Below are 21,135 nucleotides of genomic sequence, written 5' to 3' on the forward strand. Positions count from 1 at the left end.
AACTTGAGAACTTTGAGAGTGTGGAGAAAGAGATATATGTTGTTCATGAGGAAAAGGAAGGAGGAGCTGTAATGCTGCAGATGACAAAGGAGAGCCAGAGGCCTGACATGATGGCTACAAAGGAAAATAAGAACTTGATGTTGAAAATTTGGTTTGAATTGGAGATTGAAGAATGGAGAGATCTCCTTATGTGGAGATCTGAAGATCCAAGGATTACAAATCTGATTAAGGTGGAAGTTTGAGCTTTGGGGACATTTGAACTTGAAAGGAGTAAGAAACAAGATTCGTGCTCCACTTTACTTATGTGGAGTACTTTACTTTACTCCACATACTTATGGAGGTCTGGCTGGAAGAAATATGGATCCCATTTGGCTAGAGCTTCTCCGAGATCTGGTGTTTAATATTAAGGACTATCAAAAAAACCGGCAGAGAGGAATTGAGAGAGAATTAAGAGCCTCGGACGTGAGATCTCCAGGCTGATAGTAGATCAAGACTGATGGACATTTGTTGGGGATTGAAACCGGGAAAGGGGGGATGGAGTTTGGGGATCCAAAGGGGGCATAATTACAATCCGTTTTTGCTTTTATTTTGTTTTGCTATTTGTATGAAAATTGGGGAAGTCGTGGAAGGGAATTTGGGTCGACTTTAGAAAAAAGTTTTAAGAATGAGAATTGATGTATAAATATTGATGTTTATAAGGTAAAATTGGCTTTTTTAAAATGAACTAAACAGAAAAAGGTTAAAAATTGGGGATAAGAACTTGTTGAACTAACAATTTGAATTGGAATATAAGAAGGGGAGGTGTGGGGAAGTCAGGGAAATATGTTATAGAAAAATAAGGATTATAAACTTTATGTGTTTTTACCTTTTTTTGTTTTTTCTTTTTTGATTTTTTTTTAAATGTATTAAAGTGGAAAATTTCAATAAATATCTTTTTTTTAAAAAAAGGACCGTGGCCAAATGGAACCCGCTATACTTATCTAATGTGCAATTAGGATACATTTTGCACCCCAGTTATCAACATTAGGCCTTGCCTTGATAACATACAGTAATCCTCAAGCCGCATGGCACACCTTATTATACCAAAGCTAGCCTTTCTTTTGCTATTTAGATCAGCTTTGGAGATTGTAAGACAGTCCCCAAAATGAGATGCGCAAGTGCATTGAAAGTCTGGTGTTTCTGCCTATAATGCAGGTGAAAATTCTGGGGGAAGGGGGGGTGTAAATCATTTTTCAGTTTCTTGCACATATTGGGCTCTTCATGGTTTAAAAAACACCCTTGGCTGTGCTATTTTCATTTCTGTGGGGGGGGGGGGAAGAGGGAGGCAAAAATAGTGGCCAGTGTGCAATATCTTTATTACCAGCCTGATTAGTTAAGATTCTATTGCTGCTGTTGAACGGAAACACGGGGAAAATAGAGCAAGTTCAGGATAACATCACGCATTCTTAAAGACTCATTTTGTGAGTCACTGGAACTGCACAAACTTCATTGTTACTGGAAATAAGGATATCCTTTCCAGCCTTATGCCCATTACTGAACACAGTTTATCGTCACAGAATTTCTCAGTGATTCCAGCAGCACTCATCCTGCAGTTCCACTTTTTCACTCAGGTTCAAAAAAACCAGGAAAAACAGAGATATAGCTTTTAAGCAGGCTTAGTAACGAGACCTCGATATTTTCGATATTTTATTCAGAGTTAAAACAATATAGTGCAGCGGTCTTAATACAGTGGTACCTCGGGTTAAGAATTTAATTCATTCTGGAGGTCCGTTCTTAAGCTGAAACTGTTCTTAACTTGAGGTACCACTTTAGCTAATGGGGCCTCCTGCTGCCGCCGCGCCACCGCAATTTCTGTTCTCATCCTGAAGCAAAGTTCTTAACCTGAGGTACGGTTTCTGGGTTAGCGGAGCCTGTAACCTGAAGCATCTATAACCCGAGATACCACTTTACTGCCTCCAGGTAGTCCAGGGGAAGGGAGGGAGGGAGGGGGGGGCAGGATGAAAGTGCAACGTTGCCTTCCAGCAAGCATGAGACGTTGTCTTTTCAGCCAGCTTTCCTCTCAACTTTGGAGCTGGGAAGCCAGAGTGGAAATCATGCCAGCAGCTGCATGGCCAACCCTCCCCCCCAAAAAAAACCTCTCCTGCTCCCAAACAGGAAAGGCAGGCAGAGAAAGAGTGGAGACAGTGCTGCCAAAATGCTCTTAGGATCTTCCCCCAAGACTCTCACGCCCATGAGACTGTTCTGGTCCACATGCAATTGGCTCCAGAAATGTTCCAGCCCAAGATATCCTCTCACACGACTTTACATTCAAGCAGATTCGAAAGTATCACAGTCTACGGCGTGACCCAGACATAAAAAAATGTTAACTGTGGTCCGCAGACCGTTTTAGAGCAAGTATCCATTTCACTGCCCTACTTTATGTTCACAGATCAGCAAGGCGTGCGTCGGGAATCTTGTCCTGACTCAAGTGTTTTCTCAGGTGTGTACATAAAAATGTGGTGGTGGATAGGAGAGGCTCGAAAGAGAACTCTTCTGAACCCCATCCTCTTACAGAAGTTGATGCCATATGAAATAACAATAAAGGATCTTGTGACACCATAGCACCTTTTAATATTTTGTGGGCTACAGTCCGTACCCCATGAAAGGAGTACAGGCAAGTCTACTTCTGTGCCATTTTTTGTGCTCTTTTGGGGCTGCTCCCCCCCTTTTTGAGCCACTTCTGGGTTCACGGCAACACAAGCGTGTGCATGCCTTCAACATTCACAAATGTGAAGTTGCCTGTACTAAAAGTTGTTAATGCCTTTAAGGTGCCACAAGACCCTTTGTTGCTTTGAGGCAACAGAAATAATAACAGGACTACCCACCACTCTGGAAATCTTATGAAATAAACATTCTGTCTCAAAAATGAGGAACACAGGAAGCCGCTGTGCCAATTCTTCAGAAGTCGTTGTAAACTCAGTGACACGAGGAGAGAGAGTCTACGTCACAGATAAGCCTCTGTTGAGGCCCTGCTGTTATCCGGGTTGAAATAAATAACACCAGAAACATAAGCTGCATTACTTGGAGCACAACATGATTAACCACAAGCAGAGAGCTCCCACTAGGCAGACCTTTGACGGAAGGCGCACGGAGGACTTCTCAATCATTGCCCAAAGCCCTTCTTGGCTGATTAAGAGCTTATATGCCAATCACTGCTATTCCAGAGAAGTTATTAGCCCACAAAAGAGTGGTTCTAGCCCACTTGCTCATATGTAGTCGCCTTAGTCATTTGTGGTCCCTAAAGGGATGAGCAAATGGGGAGACCACCATTTTATCCAGTTTTCCCCTCTGCTCTCCGGAAGCAGATTCTTAAGCAACCACAGATGAGTACACAGATGTCTATTTATAAGCCCATGTCATGGACTGGCTGGATGCAGAGCAGTGGTGGGAGGTACCAGTTGGGGAACCCCCAGGGGAAGAAGATTTTGCCCTGGGCTTCCGCCCAACCTCCTTGTGGCCTTCCACAGGTCGCTGGATTCAGACTCCCATCCGCCCCAGCCAGTGTAGCCAATGGTCTAAGAATGACGGGGGTTATAGTTCAACATCTGGAGGGCCACAGATTCTCCAGCCCTGATCCAATTCCCCCACTTACTTCCTGGTTCATGATCAGTGAGAGTTCGTCATTCTGTTTGAACTGGGCAAGCTATGGTTGCTGCAAACCATAGTTTACCTGGAATTCAGAATTAAAACCCACAATTTGAACTGTGTTTCCAATTCTGGGTTTTTTAAATTTTATTTTAACAAACTGCTGTTATATAGCCCAAGTACTTCTCACACTTTTTCTTATTAATTCATTTTCTGTATGAAGAAAGCACATTGTAAAACAGAAAACCTACAATTAAAATTCAAAGTCATGAGTGTTTTATGTTCTGGCTACTATCTTCTTGGTTTGACCCACTTCATTTAAAAGCAATAATTTCCTTTAAAATAAAATAAAAAAGCAAACACACAAAACAAAACTTCTGGATCGCACACATTAAAATTACAGCTGCTTACATGAAATCAAAAGAGGCACAATTATTCCCAAGCAGCTGTGCACTTTATCAAATAACCAGAGAAAGGATCTCTTAAGTCCTGCCAGCTACAAAATAATTAAACCTGCACATCATCCAGAGCATGCATCATTACTGTACTTCTTTGTCATACCAAAACAAACAAATATATATGTTATGTAAACTGGTTCAGCCATGCATTCATCTATAAGTAGTAGCAATTAACCCTGACCCAACAGCAAAGTGGAAGGCTGTACCTGCCCACTACTATGACAGAATGATAGATTTCCAGGGACAGAGAAACACCCTCTAGATTATGTTCATAATCTCTCCATGTCCGTCTCAGGCAGGGTACGCAGTTGAACTTCTAATTCTCTCTGCCCGGGTTTCAGACTCAAACAGGTGAACTTTGGTTTATCCATCCTTCAGGCTCGCACAATCTTCCCATTACACCCCCCCTGATTTTCTTCTTTTTCTCCAGGTTTGTAGAAACCATAATTTGCCTCCAGATCAGAATCCTAAATCCCATTCAAATCATGGTCTCCAGTTCTGAGTAGGATGCAAGCAAAGGTTTGTGCAAACCATACTTGTCCAATTCGTACACTATGGCAAGCCTTTGGTTTGCTCAAACCGAGAGGAAGGATGGAATAAGTAAGGAAGAGAGGGAGCAAGTCTGTTCATGACAGCCAAACCATGGTTGGACTATTTGATCTGCGTTAGCCAATGTATCCCCACTAATGCAAGCTGAGTAACAGATCATATTGGTAAACTTAATCCTCTCCCCTCCACCCCTGAATTCATAGGTAAGTGAAGTTTAACTAAGATAATTACCCCCCCCCCCATTTCCCAAAGGAAGCTATATATAATTTTATCCATATTCTTAAATATACTTAAATATAAATGGCTTATCTTAAATATCCTGGTAAATTTATCAAATTTACCAATGCTGGAAACACTTTCCATTTTATTATATTCATCCCTACCCCTAAGGTAACTTGAGAAACTGCATTTTACTCATATCCCTAAATATTTACCTTGGCAGCTCCCTAAACCTGAATCCTCCATGTTCACTTCAGCTCTATTGTCTGTCTGCTTCCCTCTTGTAATTTTAAAAGTGAAATGTCTGAATGAGCCTCATTCAACTAAATGATGCTGTGTCACTGCTTCCAATTTATTCCAGTTTACAGGATACCCAATACAGTACCTTGATTCAGTGGTCAAATTATTTGCTGCAGTTCTAATGGCTCTTTTGATGCTCTCTGAGCATCACTGGAGAAGTCCAGTATCCTGACAGCCGACCCCAAGAAAAAGCTAAAACTATTAACTTCAAAACACAATGCTATGTTATTGTTGCTTATTTAATTTCCCATACAAATCTCTTTTCAAGATACATTTTATTTGTACCTGCTTGTGGTACAACCCTGAATTGTCTTGCTCAGGGGTGATGAACTTGTTGCCTTCCATATGTTTTTGGACTTCAACTCCTTGACCACTGGCCATGATAGCTAGAGCTGTTTGGGAGATGAAGTCCAACAACGTCAGCAGGTCCACAGCCTTCCCCATCCCAAATAATGCTGAATATAACCAAAGGTTAACACAGCCCAGTGTGCTCTTCATCGCTAAGCAATTGCGATTGCCACCTGCCATTGTTCATACACAATAGGGATAGCCAACATGGTGCCTTCAGATGTTGATGGGACTACAGCTCCCATCTGCCCCAGCCAGTACAGCCAATGGTCAAGGATTATGGGAGTCTGGGATAGCTCAGTTGGTAGAGCATGAGACTCTTAATGTCAGGGTCATGGTACGAGCCCCACATTCGGCATGAGAGTCCTGCGTTGCAGAGGGTTGGACTAGATGACCCTTGTGGTCCCTTCCAGCTCTACAATTCTATGATCATCTGGCAAGCTACTTGTGGCTCACAACGTATATCCCCCAGGGTTGCATTTTCCTCTGAACATGAAGGCTTTGTTCTCAACTTATTTTGGCTGAAAGACACCAATGAAAAAATTGTCAGGTACAAAACAAAATCTGGACACTGGGTGTTATGTCTGTAGAAATATTTAATATGTGGTGAAGGCCTGGGCTGTGGTGTACAGGATGTTCCCCTGGGACTAAGGTTGGATTACATGACCCCTCTGTCTGTCGTACGATTCAACGATTTTATATACGGCTTATTTACAGACCTTTTACATCACAAGTGAGCGTTTCTCTTTGGCTGTTATGCTGGAAACCAAGAGCGACGGCAGAGCTCAGAAATATTCACAGTCCCAAGAATGGACTGTGCTGTCGCCTGTCAAGTTAAACATTAATGTTTTGTTTGCCTGAATGGGAAAGGAAGCTGGACTTAATGTACTCCGTGACCTATTGGTGCTCATGTTTGAAATAAGACAGCAAAAAGCTCAGTCTAACATATACAGCAGCATCTTAGATTGGCTAACTATTTCATTAGCAGAACTTCAAGGATCAACTTGCAGAGCCTCCTCATAGAAAGCTTAATAAGTCTAAAGTATATATATATGTTCCAGCACAAATCTTAAAGTGCTTGTGAACGATGGTGTGCAAATATATTTATTTGATCTGGCAGCAATATCTGCTGGACCAAAAGCTTAGCTCTCCATCTGAAGCTCTCTATCTGCTTCATCCCTTTGTTCTCTGCCTTCATCTTCCTCATTCCTAATAAACATCATATAGTTTGACAGCTGGGTCTTGCGTGCATTGCTGCCAACTCATAGGGTTAGTGTAAAACAAACAAACAAATAGGCCTAAACCGCCACAGACATACAGGACTGGGATTGGCAGGGGAAAGCAGGCTGCTGTGATCTCTGGGAGAGACAGCGGTCTGGGTGCTAGAAGAAAAGTAAATTTCTTCCACCCCAGGGCAGGTCAAGGAAACTGGTGGCCATCTCTGAGTCCCCATTAAAGTGTTTTCCCGAGAGCCCCAAAATACCCTCTGTGTGAGAGCTATAGGTACAAAGGGGGGTGTCACAGTAGCAATACTGGATAGTATGACACACAACTGGCCTACACTGCAAGGCAGCCATGCAAGGAAACATGTCAGCAGGCTCTTTCATAGCCTTCCCCTTTTTGTTACCGTCAACTGAAAGGTTGACCTAAGTTTCTGAGCACAGAGCTCAGAGCTCAAACAGGGAAGGCAGATCACGCTATGAAGACCTGCCTACATGCTACACCGCGAGTACTTACAGTTTTTCAGGTGCACTAACCTTTGCAAAACAGGGTGCTTCACTGCAAGATTGCACATAAACACACCCTCAACAGAACCTGTGTGTTTAGCTTTTGAAGACTTTCACAATCTACTGCCTGCGCTCCTCAGCATATTGCAAGGTTGGCTCCGCCTAAGGACGCTATCCTCATCTGCCCTGGGTTTTTTTCCTTATACACACAGACATACACTTTCAAATACCTTTTTGTTGTGAGGACTCCAAAGCTCAAGCTGGGCTTGCCAAATGTCTCTTCAAAACACTCTGAATTAAGCCTGCAATCCTATTATTAGCAGAATTGCCTGCAATCCTGAGGACACCGTCCATGAAGTTAAGACTCATTAAATTTGACGTGACTTGCTTCCAAGTAAACATGCGGCGAGATCAAGCTGCAAGTACTATAGCAGCAAGTCGAATATTAGCTCCAAACAAACTAGCCAATACCTTTGGGCATGGCCTGAAGGCAACAGGGTACTGTAGTTAAACTTGCTGAAATTCAGCAGAGCTTGGTCTGGTCAATGTCTATCGGATGGGAGACCACCAGGGAACCCTGTCTTGAGTACCATAATGGAAGGAAGATGGGATATGAATGACATAGCTTGTTGCTGGCATCCATCTGTCTCAAGAGACAATGGTGTGCATTAGCAGCACTGAAGTGACTTCCCTGGGGCGCAAGAATGGGCAGTGCGTATTGAGGGTCCAGGGGGCCCCAGGCAACAAGACCCATCCCCTCTCAGTCTCACTGATGTGGTCCAAGGGAAAGCAGAGCAATACGTTTGCCACCAGACTGGTTGCAGGAGTTGCCAGAAGGAGGCGTACAAGATGCCATCCAATTGTCTTAGGATTTGTGTAAGGTTTGCTTCTTAGTTTTTTCTTCTTCTGAAGATATCCCACAAGGCAGTGGAAGTCTGGGACCTGAGTTTCCTTCTCCTGGATGGGGTACCTTCCCAGGTTTATGAGCCCCATCTGCACCAACGTAATCAGTTGTTGTTTAGTCGTTTAGTTGTGTCCGACTCTTCGTGACCCCATGGACCAGAGCACGCCAGGCACGCCTGTCTTCCACTGCCTCCCGCAGTTTGGTCAAACTCATGTTCGTAGCTTTGAGAACACTGTCCAACCATCTCGTCCTCTGTCGTCCCCTTCTCCTTGTGCCCTCAATCTTTCCCAGGGTCTTTTCCAGGGAGTCTTCTCTTCTCATGAGGTGGCCAAAGTATTGGAGCCTCAGCTTCAGGATCTGTCCTTCCGGTGAGCACTCAGGGCTGATTTCCTTAAGAATGGATAGGTTTGATCGTGTAAATGTATGCCCTGCTGGTCTTGAAGCAGATCCTGTCACAAATAAATCAGTCCAGGATTTCTCCTCTCTTGTTCCCTAACCACACTGAATGATGGGGACACCACTATCAACAAGAGCTAAAAAGATGACTTAATATCATGAAATTCTATTCTCCTTTATCAACTCCCATAACACCTTTTCATGGCCAAAGTGCTCAGCAATCCTTCCGCTGTAATCTCTTAGTAATAAGCCTCTTGCATTATCACCTGGAGCTGAACTGTGTGTATATGGGTGCTGAGAGGAAGAGAAAGGACTTTAGCTAATGCTCTTTCTTACCATGATTAATGCTTTCAACACTCCCTTAGAGGTGAGCCTGTGGAAAGTCTCTAGAACTGGGAACAAAGAGGATCTAGCAACCATAATAGGAACACAGAAAGATGCTTCGTGCCAACTCAGAATCCTAATCCATTTGGCTCAATTTTGGGAATGTGGTTGGAATCGTTGTAATTTATTGGCTCCGATTGCTTGAACTGATCCAGTTTGAAGCTTCCCTGTGCTCTCAGATACATACGCAAAGGTTGGAAGTCAAATTCATTAATACAGATACACTAATGAGATTCCTTCTCCAATTAAGACATGCACTAATAGAGAGCTCCAATAACTGCGTGGGATTGGACCATAATTTATATTCAAGGATTTGTCCATACTTCTCCTCGTCCTGCTGCTTTCCCCTAGAAAAAACTGCTCTTTGGCGCTCTATTGGAGGAAACAGCAATTCATGTTTGCTCCGATTTAGCACTAGAGAGTGGGTTTTCCATGGGAAAAGGAGTGGGGCAAGGGGAAAACCGATTGGACCCATGCCTAGAAAGCAGAAGTGAATCCTTACTTCCCATTCTACTCCAAAGGCTTAGAAGCAAGCTAGGGAAAATTGTGGGAACTTGAAGGCATACATCCTGCAAGATGAAAACAGGGACATTTTTGTACTTGTGGCATCCCGGTTCTCGCAACCAAAGTCTTATAGTCAACTGCCCCAATAAGCAGTTTTAGGAATTGAGAAACACTTCATGTTGGTGTATGTCTGAGGTTTCTTCCTTTCTCTTTATTTCCGGCTGAGTCCTTCCCTTTCTTTCCTTGTAAGCCGTCCATAGCCATTCTGTTTAAAATATTATGCAGCCTGATCATATAAATGCTTGCTCAGAGGGAAGTGTGCATAGAACCGCAGTCTTCAGTAAAAGTGGAGGTTTTGCCACGCCTCCTCCTTCCCACAGTGAGTAAACATAGCCATAATCTTAAACCACCTACTTTGGAATTAATCCCACTGAACTCTGCGTTCTTCCTTCATCCCACAAATAATAATAAAAAAACCAGGAACAGTGTTTTACCTGAAAACAGGAACTGTTCCAAGGCTTGACATTTTGATCACAGAACCACACTAAGCACACACAGCGGCTTTCTACAGCAAAAGAGGGTTTCAAAGCTGACCCACAGATAATCCGACCTGTTTCCCACTTTACACCAGAGGAAGGCCAGGGAGGGGTGCAGGATGGACAGAAGCAGAGACCGCTGTTTTCCTGAACTGCAAGGAAACCCCTTGGAAAGCAAACACAGAGAAACGCAGCTATGGGCATGAAGGAAGGCTGCTGGTGGCAACGACTGGGAAGAGGAGAGGCCAGAGGCTTAACGCGCAAAATGCTTGCACTCAAAATAGCACTTTGCAAAAGGAAGCTTTGCACTCCGAAAGGCTCCAGTCAGCTAAAGGAGCTGCTACTGTAAACTCTATTGCAAAGGGACACAGGGGAGGTCACAACTGATTGTGATCTGATCAAGCCTATTATCTAAATTTAGCCTGATAAGTCTCTTCATTCATTCTCAAAGTTGCACCATTATTCACTGGGTCTGCAGATGTTTTAACTTGGGACATTTTTACGCATGCGCACACACATACAGTACCGTATTTTTTGCTCTATAAGACTCACTTTTTCCCTCCTAAAAAGTAAGGGGAAATGTGTTTGCGTCTTATGGAGCGAATGCAGGCTGCACAGCTATCCCAGAAGCCAGAACAGCAAGAGGGATTGCTGCTTTCACTGCCCACCGATCCCTCTTGCTGTTCTGGCTTCCGAGACTCAGAATATTTTTTTTCTTGTTTTCCTCCTCCAAAAACTAGGTGCGTCTTGTGGTCTGGTGCGTCTTATAGAGCGAAAAATACGGTATTTATATAGGAGTTCAGTACAATAAAAAAACTTTGCAAGCGTTAACTTGCAATCATCAGACAACATCTGGCACCCATTTTACAGATGTAGAAAGGATGCAGAGAGCTTACCTGAGACTCTGATGCACCAAATTCAACGGTACTTACATCCTGGTAAGTATGTTTAGGATTTCAATCTTGGGGGAAAGCTAAGCATTCAGTAAATCACAGTCAGTGTGGTATAATGGTTAGATTGCCAGAATAGGAGGTGAGATAGACAAGAAGAAGAAGAAGAGTTTGGATTTGATATCCCGCCTTTCACTCCCTTTAAGGATTCTCAAAGCGACTAACATTCTCCTTCCCCTTCCTCCCCCACAACAAACACTCTGTGAGGTGAGTGGGGCTGAGAGACTTCAAAGAAGTGCGACTAGCCCAAGGTCACCCAGCAGCTGCATGTGGAGGAGCGGAGACGGGAACCCGGTTCACCAGACTACGAGACTACCGCTCTTAACCACTACACCACACTAGCTCTCAAGGGTTCAAATCAGCCATATGAAGGTCACTGGGCAACCTTGCAATGCACACATAAAACTACAATTCCCCTTTATTTTATCTGCGCAACATGGCTCTTCCACAGGTCTTTGGGAAACACAGCACACCAAGATACAACTGGGGGTGCTGGGGGGCGCTCAGAAGAGCATCGTTCCAGTCCGAGAATGTCTCCGAAACATTACCATGCAACACAGCTTCCCATTGCAACTGCTGGCATGCCCTCTGCTTGAGCAAACCCTCAAGGAGGGATGTAAGCCAAATCTCTACAGAGAAATGTCAGCGTTGAATTGTGCACCTTCGGCCCATCTCCGACACTGAAATCAGAATTCTTCACCGCCAGCCATCATTCAATAGAGGCAGTGTGCTGTAACACATCATCATGCAGCAGTACTCTGCTGCAGAGAATGTCATGGTAATTGAAGACTCTTCCCCCATCCTGCAAGCCTAAATGAGGGCTATACATTAACGGCACTCCTAAGAACTACTTCACTCGCCTCCCTTTTGGAGAATATATTTTACAGGTAATAATGAGAGTCTACCGTAGGGCCATTAGCTAGCTGGATTCAATCAGAAAGTATGGGGAGGAGGGGGAAAGGAGCCATCTGCATTCATTAAAATCCATGCTTCCCTCTTCTTTATGTCAGAGTCTTGCATTCATCCAGGCAGGTGTTTTTCTCCCCGTTTTACCAGCTCTGAAAAATAATCTCCATATCCGAACAATAGAAGGAAGGAAACCGTCCAAAAGCCGGGAGCTGAAAGCATTCTGAAGAGGGAGCTTGAAGCTCTTTATGCAGTAAATCTTGTTTTTCTGCATACTAACTCTTCTATCCGCAATGCTCAGAATGGGCAATAAAACAGCTACCCACAATTCTATTCCCACTTTACAGATGGGAAGGTAAAGTTCGGAAATGCCAATTGATTTCTTAAACATTAAATGAAAGCATTGAAGCTGGGAGTCGCTGGTGGTTGTTTTTTTTAAAAAAAAATCAATATTAAATGAGCAAAGGTTTTGTGCACCTGGAATCCCCCAGGTCTGAGGACCAGCTCCTGCACTAGTAGCAAGATCTCACCGACATGGTGGAAATTAGCCACAAACTAGCAGAGAGTGGAAGATTTTGCTAGAACACAGAGAGGCAGTAGGTCCAACTGGTAATAGCAACTACTGTTTAGTTGGGAATCTAACAAACACACATCTGATTATACAAGCCTCTTACAATACTCAAGAATATGTATATATAATTTACTTACAATATTTCTAATCTACCCTTCACTCAAAGTGTCCCCAAGGTGGAAACCCATAAACTTCAAAATCAAATGTAACAATTAACAAACAAAACAAATAAACAGATAAAAACTTAGAAGGCAACAGCATCAAATCAAACATATGAAACCTCCAATATTACCTCCCCAAAGATCTGAATTATAAATATTACCTCCCCAAAGATCTGAATTATAAAGCGAGTCTTCACCTACCTTAACACAGAAGGTTGTTCCAAAGGCATCAACCCACGTAGAGAAAAACTACGTTATTATCCTACCACTACCGAATAACAGAAAGTTAAAAAGTCATTTGTCTTGAAGATCACGTGCCAAGGGTAGATAGAACCTGTGGCCCTCTAGATTATGACTACAGCTCCCATCAGCTCCAGCCAGTGTGTCGGAGGGTCAGGGATGATGAAGCCGATGGTCAGTGGTTCAACAGTGTCTGGCCAAGTTTCCCCCATTCCTCAACATAACCATTTCCCCCAAGGCTTTTGCCACTGGGTGCTATCTAAAAGATAAACCTGATTATCACACAAAGAAGGTCACACAACACCTTTATCTTTCCTGCTGATGACTCACTCACCCCCTCCCCACCACAAAACCTGTAAAAGCAGAGCTGCGGAGGAATGTTGGAAGTTACCTGGAATAAATTTTAACTCAATTTATGTGGAGCAGTGGGGAGGCCCAATATGAACCCCTGTACGTTTTCCCAGAGTCCTCTGCAACACAGAATACGGGAACGAAGAAGTCTGGAAAACACCCATCTAGATCAACTGTGTGTTCCTATGATTATAGTGTCACTGCAGTAATCTAAAAGTAATACCAGAATGCATTAACCTACTGCTCTCCCATCCACCTACCCACCGCAGCCTCCCCTGTGAGGCCTGCAGCTTTTGTGTAATAATTTAGCCAATGTATTATGTCCCAAGGCTCAGGGGCAGTGCAGGAGATTTGGGGGAGGAGGAGAACCATACTGGTGGAAGCCAGCTAAGTGACGCACCCTCTAAGCAGCCCAGCACTCCAGCAAAAACCAGCTCAGCAACTTGTCCTCACCTGAAGACAGCAGCCTAATAAAGCAAAACCTCAACAAAACTTTAAACGGAGCGCACAGGTTAATATGTAAAGCACAGTTCAAACGCTGTGAGCCCTGGTGTTACTGAAAGCGGCCATTTCTAATCCTTTGCAGCTAGAGCTACCTTGACTTCTTCAAGATAATAAGGGCCATCCATTTCAGTCGTATACACACCATTACATTAAAAGCACGTGACTTCTCCCAAATAATCCTGGGAACTGTAGTTAGCTGTGGGTGCTGAGAATTGTGGGTGTTCTACAGTTTCCGGGGTTCTTTTGGGGGGGGGGTGTCATGTGCTTTGAATGTATTGTATGTACACAGCCTTAGTTTTCATACATTTTCAACACCCTGTGGAACGAGCACTTTTTGGTGTTTGTAGCATTCATACAGATTTTGTCCACATGGCTGGGGGAAATCCCAGATTCCTGAGAACTTAAGACATTTGATGCGAGAAAATAAAATACGTTTGTGTAGGCCTGTTTGTCTGGATAAAGAGATGCAGGTACGCGCTGTGCAAGGAAAGTGCAAAAAATATATATATTAGGGAGAAAGGTTTCTCTTCCCCCACCCCCAGGCTTTCACATTTCAAATTCTGAACACAATCAAATTCTGCTATGCGAAGAACTGAAATTAAACAAAGTAATTCAAAATGTAATTGTTAGTTTGATATATTTTCCCAGGAAGGATTTGGGGAAAGGAAAACAAACAAAAAAGGACACTCAGGGAGAAAACTATGGTTGTATGAGGTCCTCAAGTATATACTACACAAACCCAGAAATTAGTATACATGGAAAGCGTGTATCATGTCTCTAGACCTCAATATTGTGAAAATAAAAGTTTAAAAGCATATGCAATGCCTCCTGACATCTCAAGAACAGGGGTAGGGGCCGGGTTCCTGGTTATCAGGAGCTGGGAAATCTGCCTGTCCACAAATAGTTTTAAGAAGGTCACAAAATGCAAATATGAAAAGGAGAAGGGAAAAACAAGACTGAGTGGGAAGGACTAGGGGAGGCAACACCATCAAGGAGAAATTTCCTGTTATCAGGGGCTGGGAAATTTGCTTAAAACTGGCTAGTTTACAAAGGTCACTGAAGTTGTAACCCTATGCATGCTTAATGGAGAAAAGGCCCCACTGGATGCAGCAACACTTTCTCTGATTGTATACAGGACTGCAGTGGAATTTCAGCTTCTCTTCTTGCAAAAAATGTTGACAGGTACATGTGTGTGTGTGTGTATCCCCTGCCTTTCAATGGCTATTTCACAGTCCCACTTTTTTTAATTAAAAAAAAAGTAAATGCAAAATGCACAGCCCTGGAAACAGTGGCAATAGGAGAGGGGTCAAGACACTTTATAGAGTTCTGAATTTACCTCCCAACCATTTCCAACTGAACCTAAAAATCTGGCTTCTAAAACCTCTCTTTTCAAGCTCTTTTTCTTCCCTGTCCTTACTTGCTGTATAGATTCGAGGAAGATTCCCTAAGTGTGGGTGGATGCCCTGAACATCAGATTCTCTGCTTGTACAGCAGTCACCCACAAAATGAAGTTAAGTGCAATATATATACAGAGTTCTACTTTAGAAACCACCTGGAGACCCTGTCTGCTTTTGGCAGCTGCAGTTTGGAGCCTACCCAGGCTAACGTCCCCTATATACTGCAACATGCTCGCAGTGTTCGAAATTAGCCAGGCGCCAAGCGCCTTTTGCAACCAAGTGAAGATACTTGGGTGCCATGATGGCGCCTGACAACTCCACCATCTGGGGATCGTTGGATCTGGACTGTTTTCACATGCTCATACCCCATCCTGCTGAATTCTATCAGTTATATTTTATCTGCACAATCGGAATGAATTTCTAGAAGTGGTACCTCGGGTTACAGATGCTTCAGGTTGCACACTGCGATGAACCCGGAAGTACCAGAACAGGTTACTTCCAGGTTTTGGCGCTTTGCACATGTGCAGAAGCGCTGAATCGAAACCCGCGCATGCGCAGACGTGGCACTGCAGGTTGCGAACGCTGTGGGTTGCGAATGTGACTCCCACAGGGATCACATTCGCAACCCAAGGTTCCACTGTACAGTGGTACCTCGGATTACATACGCTTCAGGTTACATACACTTCAGGTTACATGCGCTTCAGGTTACAGACTCCGCTAACCCAGAAATAGTACCTCAGGTTAAGAACTTTGCTTCAGGATGAGAACAGAAATCATGCTCTGGCTGCGCGGCAGCAGCAGAAGGCCCCATTAGCTAAAGTGGTGCTTCAGGTTAAGAACAGTTTCAGGTTAAGAACAGACCTCCGGAACAAATCAAGTACTTAACCAGAGGTACCACTGTACTAAGCTTTGGAGAAAACAGCCAGAGGCTTATGAAACGAACCTGTGGAAATCGTTCTACGATGTCAGTAATAACCTTTAGAAGCAGCCTGGAATAATTATTCCCAAATATACAGAGAATAAACTGACCATATACACCAGTGTTTCCCAAACTTGGGTCTCCAGCTGTTTTTGGACTACAACTCCTATCACCCCTAGCTAGCAGGACCAGTGGTCAGGGATGATGGGAACTGTAGTCCAAAAACAGCTGGAGACCCAAGTTTGGGAAAGACTGATATAGGCTGTGCGGGATGAAGCACTGCCACTCAGTTGACAGCTACAATGATCCCTTTAATAGAGAGTCACACATGAGCTACTTTGGGACACAAATGGCTGTAGTTAAACAGCTGCATTAGGTACACAACACCTCTAGGCAAAAAAGGAAAGGAAAAGCAGTAGCTCCTACATAACTGAATGTGATGGGTGAAAGAAATCTAGTGAGAAGGTGGGGGGGGGACAATTCCGTGGTAAGAATAGCTGGAACAAAAGTGTAATTCAGGGATGGGGCACCTCCAGCCTATGGACCAAATATGGACCTCCAGAACTGTCCCCCCCCCCATTTTGTCACGCAAGGCAATTTTCCTGAAATCGTGCCCACCTGCCCCAATGTCCTGGCCATGGGAACTGGCTGACACAACCAAATCTGGTGGAAAACAGAATGCTTGTACATCAGCCGATGTTTGGGGAGTTCAATCCTGATTGGACAGTATGTGTCCCGTTCCCCCAACTCTAGTGGGCCCACTTTGACAGGTGGGTGGGACAACCCACCTGCCAATCACTAAACATCAATAGGACATGTTCCATTAAAAGAAGTAGTAGTAGACAGATTCAGCTGTGGGGAAAACTTGTCATGCACTACAAATAATTTCCCAACATTTGCATCAGGTTAACGTTTAATTCAAAATCTGCATCGATAAATGACATGATTCATGCAACTTTCAATATGAGAGTTTCAGCCTTTTTTTTTTTTAAAAAAAAAGGATGCCTTGGAGGTGCACATTGAGCGATGTTCCCAAATTGCACTTTCACATATGAAAATATTTCACTGCTCATAATGACAAAAAGAGCTGAGGACTAAGCTCATGGGTGGCATTTTACTTTGGAAAATCACTCCCTTCAAGTTGCAAACCGTGACCCTCTCCCCTTCACCAGGGTCACTTTAAATATCAAGTTTTCCATTTTAATTTAATGCTTAATATTTTTGGGTTGCTATACACTGTTATTTGATTCCAGGTTTCTAAGACTTCTGGACACTATGATTAATTTTACTCAAGTAAGATTGTGGGAAGGAGAGGGGGGAACTAGAATCCAATTCAGTATGTGAACACTGCAGGCTGTATCAAAGCACTGAGATAGCATGCTGATATTTGCAGCCCAAATGCCTAGAATTTGCTTCTTTACCCCTGAATCAAAACAAAAGCAGAAGCTGAGCAATCTAACCAAAGAAGTTAGTCAGAATTCTCCCATTTCCATGTTCCACTCCTACACCATAACTGAAGTCTGGCTTGCGAAGAGCAATTTTGTCTGCTTGCAACCAGGGAGAGAGCTTCTGTGAAATGGAAGGCATAATGAGGCAGTTCCACTCCAGTTGCATTTTCAAAAGCATGCTTTTTTAAAAAAAGAATTCTCCTAAGCATAAAACTAGCACACTATGGAGAAACTTCTCGCTGAAGAAACACCATGGTGCATCTGCAGCAGCACAACCGGACGCCCTCACCTGCCCCAGCTGCAACAAAACATGTCTCTCCCTGTCTCCCATATCAGACTCTACAGCCACAGCAGGCGCTGCAACCTTCCAACAGTTTGACTTTACCCCCCAAAGGCACACTCTTCCATAGTCTCCAGAGACAGATGGATGCTGACAACGATTTTTTAACGGAGAAACCTGAGAGGTAAACTTGGGTCAGGGTTGGTGCCAGGCTTGAGCAAGCTCTTAGGCAAAAGTGCTGCCTTTGGGGGTTGCTCACAGCGTTTTCACCACAGAATGATGTCACTTTGGGGGGGGGGCTCACACCAGCAAACCCACAAAGCTACTAAGTTAAAGGTAAAGGGACCCCTGACCATTAGGTCCAGTCGTGACCGACTCTGGGGTTGCGGCGCTCATCTCGCTTTATTGGCTGAGGGAGCCGGCGTACAGCTTCCAGGTCATGTGGCCAGCATGACTAAGCTGCTTCTGGCGAACCAGAGCAGCACACGGAAACGCCGTTTACCTTCCTGCCGGAGCAGTACCTATTTATCTACTTTGCACTTTGACGTGCTTTTGAACTGCTAGGTTGGCAGGAGCAGGGACCGAGCAACAGGAGCTCACCCCGTTGCGGGGATTCGAACTGCTGACCTTCTGATCAGCAAGTCCTAGGCTCTGTGGTTTAACCCACAGCGCCACCCACATCCCCAGCTACTAAGTTAGTCCCCTGTAACTGCTTCCAATGTCAGGCATCACATGATCAGAAATGGAGGCCATATGGCACCAACTCAACTAACTTTCTACTTGCAAGGCGTTTTTTGTGTTTTTTTTAAAACTAAGTTAATATTTTGGAGTGGTGCAATTTGTACTCTTTCTTTTGCTGTATATGTAAAACCAGGCCAAAAATATTTGGTGTGACGGGCAGCCCAAGTGGTGCCCCTCTCAAACAATTACTCTAGCTAATTCTGCCAAATCCTAGGCACACATCTACTTGGAAGACAGTTGCACTGAGTTCAGTAGGAGCTACTCCCAGGTAAATGTGCACAAAACTGCAACCGAACCTACTTCTGAATAGTAAGTCCTGCCGAGATACAGCTTTGTATTTGGGGCCTCCCAAAAGGCATTGTCACAGCTGACACAATTCTACAAAGAGAACTGCATGAGCAGGGTTTTTCCTTTGTGCACAGGACTCAACCCTGTAGGCAGGCCATTGCATGCTAAAGTCACAAGAGGAACATCCTTACTGAAATCAGAGCTATGCTATTCAGTTTAACAGTTGCCCGGTTATTTGCTCATGTGGGAAGAACCAGGCTGCTCAAAATGTGTAGATATTTTTTACTATATCTGTTTGGTAAAGGTTTCTCTTCTAGGGAAAAAAAGGGGGGCGGAATCCATATGGTAATGTTTCTCATTCTTCCCGGCCTTTGCTGCCAAGCTGCCTCACAATCACCTGCAGGGCAAACAGAAGCAAGACTCTCTGGATTGGATTTCATAAACAGCCTCTCCTACAACAGAGGATTCTACCACATAGAAAACAATTCCGAATTCCTTGTTGCAGCTACACTCCAAGCGCTTGCATCTGACTGTTCTCAACACATTCTGTTGAAAGTCAAATCAGTGTATTCAGATTTTTGCTGTTTTTAAAGTATCACATATTACATTTCCCCCCCCACAACCAAGAACACTGACATTTGCATCAGAGGCTATGTTCTCCAAACATCATAGAGACACTACAAAGGACTGAGTTCAATTACGTTGCCTCTTAAACGATACAAATCAAGTTTAGCCAGAACGCTTCACTCCACCCTCAAACCTCCCAAACTATGCCAGTGCACGCTTAAAGGCAAAAGTTGAGGCTGGCACTTTTATGAACTAGAAGACGGCCAGCAAATTATACCTTGAATATAAAGACTCTGGCAGAGAGAGAGAGATGGGGCTTTAATACTTCCAAAACTATGGCAATGGCCCATTAGCAATATTCTCCCCATTATTTATTGCCTAACATTACCCAAGGAAAGTTGCAGTTATCCAGAAAAAAGAATACAAGCATCTATTTATCCCACGCAGGAGCGACCAGACATTTTTTTCTCCAACATTGCCAGTTGCCACAATCCCACCTTCCGGTTTCCAGCCAGGAATCTACACTACTAATAGCAACACCAAACATCATTTTGAAATAGGTTAGCTGGGTACCGATTTATTTATTTTTTTGGAGGGTGGTAAGAGAACCACAGCGGGAGCCTGGTGGGTGTGAATTTAAGGGGAGAAAACTGCATCCCCAACTCATCATGCTGCTTCAAATATAGTGAGGTGGATACCCCCCCCCAAATTTAGCCATGGGATTTTTCAAATAATCCTAAGGAAGGGAGAGGAAGGAGTAGCAGGGGCACTAATAAAAAGCCTTTCCCCTGAAGCCGTAATCCGAAGTGATTAGGAACAACCATTTTTAAAATGTATACCTGGATTCATCTCCCATCCCCTAATTTGGCAGTAACTAGAGGTAATTACTCTGGTTCACTCAAACTCCCCTTTTACTGCTCCACAGACCATTTCCATCCTTTGCCTACTCAGCAGATTTCACTCACAGTCAGCCCGGCTACCATTTTAAAGGCATGAAATCCAGAGAAAACTGAAAGCATACTAAATCCGTACACATTTGACAAAAAGACCCATTGTGTCAGCATCAGTATATATATACTTTCCTTTATAATAAAGGGGCTGTTGAAGAGGAAAGCGCTGCCAGAGGGGATATCAATGATCAGCTTTTATAAGATCAGAGGATTCCAACACAATGATTTTTTAAAAAATGCACCATTACATTTAAATACCAGGAGGTTCCTGTTTCACAACCTTTCAGGGAGAGGTAAACTTTTTTTAAAAAAACAAAAACAAAAAACTGTCTTTTGATTTTTAACAAGGGGGGTGGGCTGGTGAGCTTTGCTATCCTTTTTAAAACCCAAATACATTTCAACCCGATTCGAAACAAATTGAAAATTAAATAAAATTCTGAAGAGCACAAACTTTTGAGAAGGGAAGGGGGGAGAGAGAGAGAGAGAGAGAGAGAGAGAGAGAGAGAACCGGCGAAGAACGCGCAGCAATGAAAAGGGGAAACACTCCGACAACAGGGAGGGAGGGAGGCTGGGACACAAACATAAAGCTTGTTTTTGTTTTTATTTTGGTAGATGGCTTTAAAAAAATTGTAATCCTTACCTTGACTGGGCAGCCATAGTGAAGTTTAGCAAGCCGACCGTCTCCTGGCCATCGGAAGGCTTTCTTCGCCCTTGCCCTACCCGCCGCCACGCAAAAACTTCCTGTCCATTTGCTGCTGCTGCGCTTTGCGCCCCTGGCTCAGAGCAATCCCACTTTTACGCGCCCCCTTCCTTTCTCCCCAAAGACTGCTGCTTCCTCGGCTGTAACGCCTCCCTCTCCCTCCCTCCCTCCCTCCCTCTGCTAGCTCAGTCCGACACTAATTTGGATAGACAT

General features: G+C 43.8%; 1 protein-coding gene across 6 annotated transcripts in view; it reads right to left on the bottom strand.

The window, feature by feature from the left end:
* Positions 1-21,135, bottom strand: part of AFF1 (ALF transcription elongation factor 1) — a 146,857-nt gene that overhangs the window by 103,971 nt on the left and 21,751 nt on the right. The window contains exon 1 of one of the 6 annotated variants that reach the window (XM_053404128.1): positions 20,863-21,096. The exons of the other annotated variants lie outside the window; for them this stretch is intronic. Coding sequence (XP_053260103.1) covers positions 20,863-20,879 — 17 coding nt within the window. The 5' untranslated portion in view covers positions 20,880-21,096. Of the gene's footprint in view, positions 1-20,862; positions 21,097-21,135 lie in introns of those variants that run through there. 6 annotated transcript variants of the gene reach the window in all.

Source organism: Podarcis raffonei, chromosome 9, assembly GCF_027172205.1.
Source record: "Podarcis raffonei isolate rPodRaf1 chromosome 9, rPodRaf1.pri, whole genome shotgun sequence".
In the NCBI taxonomy this organism is placed as follows: Eukaryota; Metazoa; Chordata; class Lepidosauria; order Squamata; family Lacertidae; genus Podarcis; species Podarcis raffonei.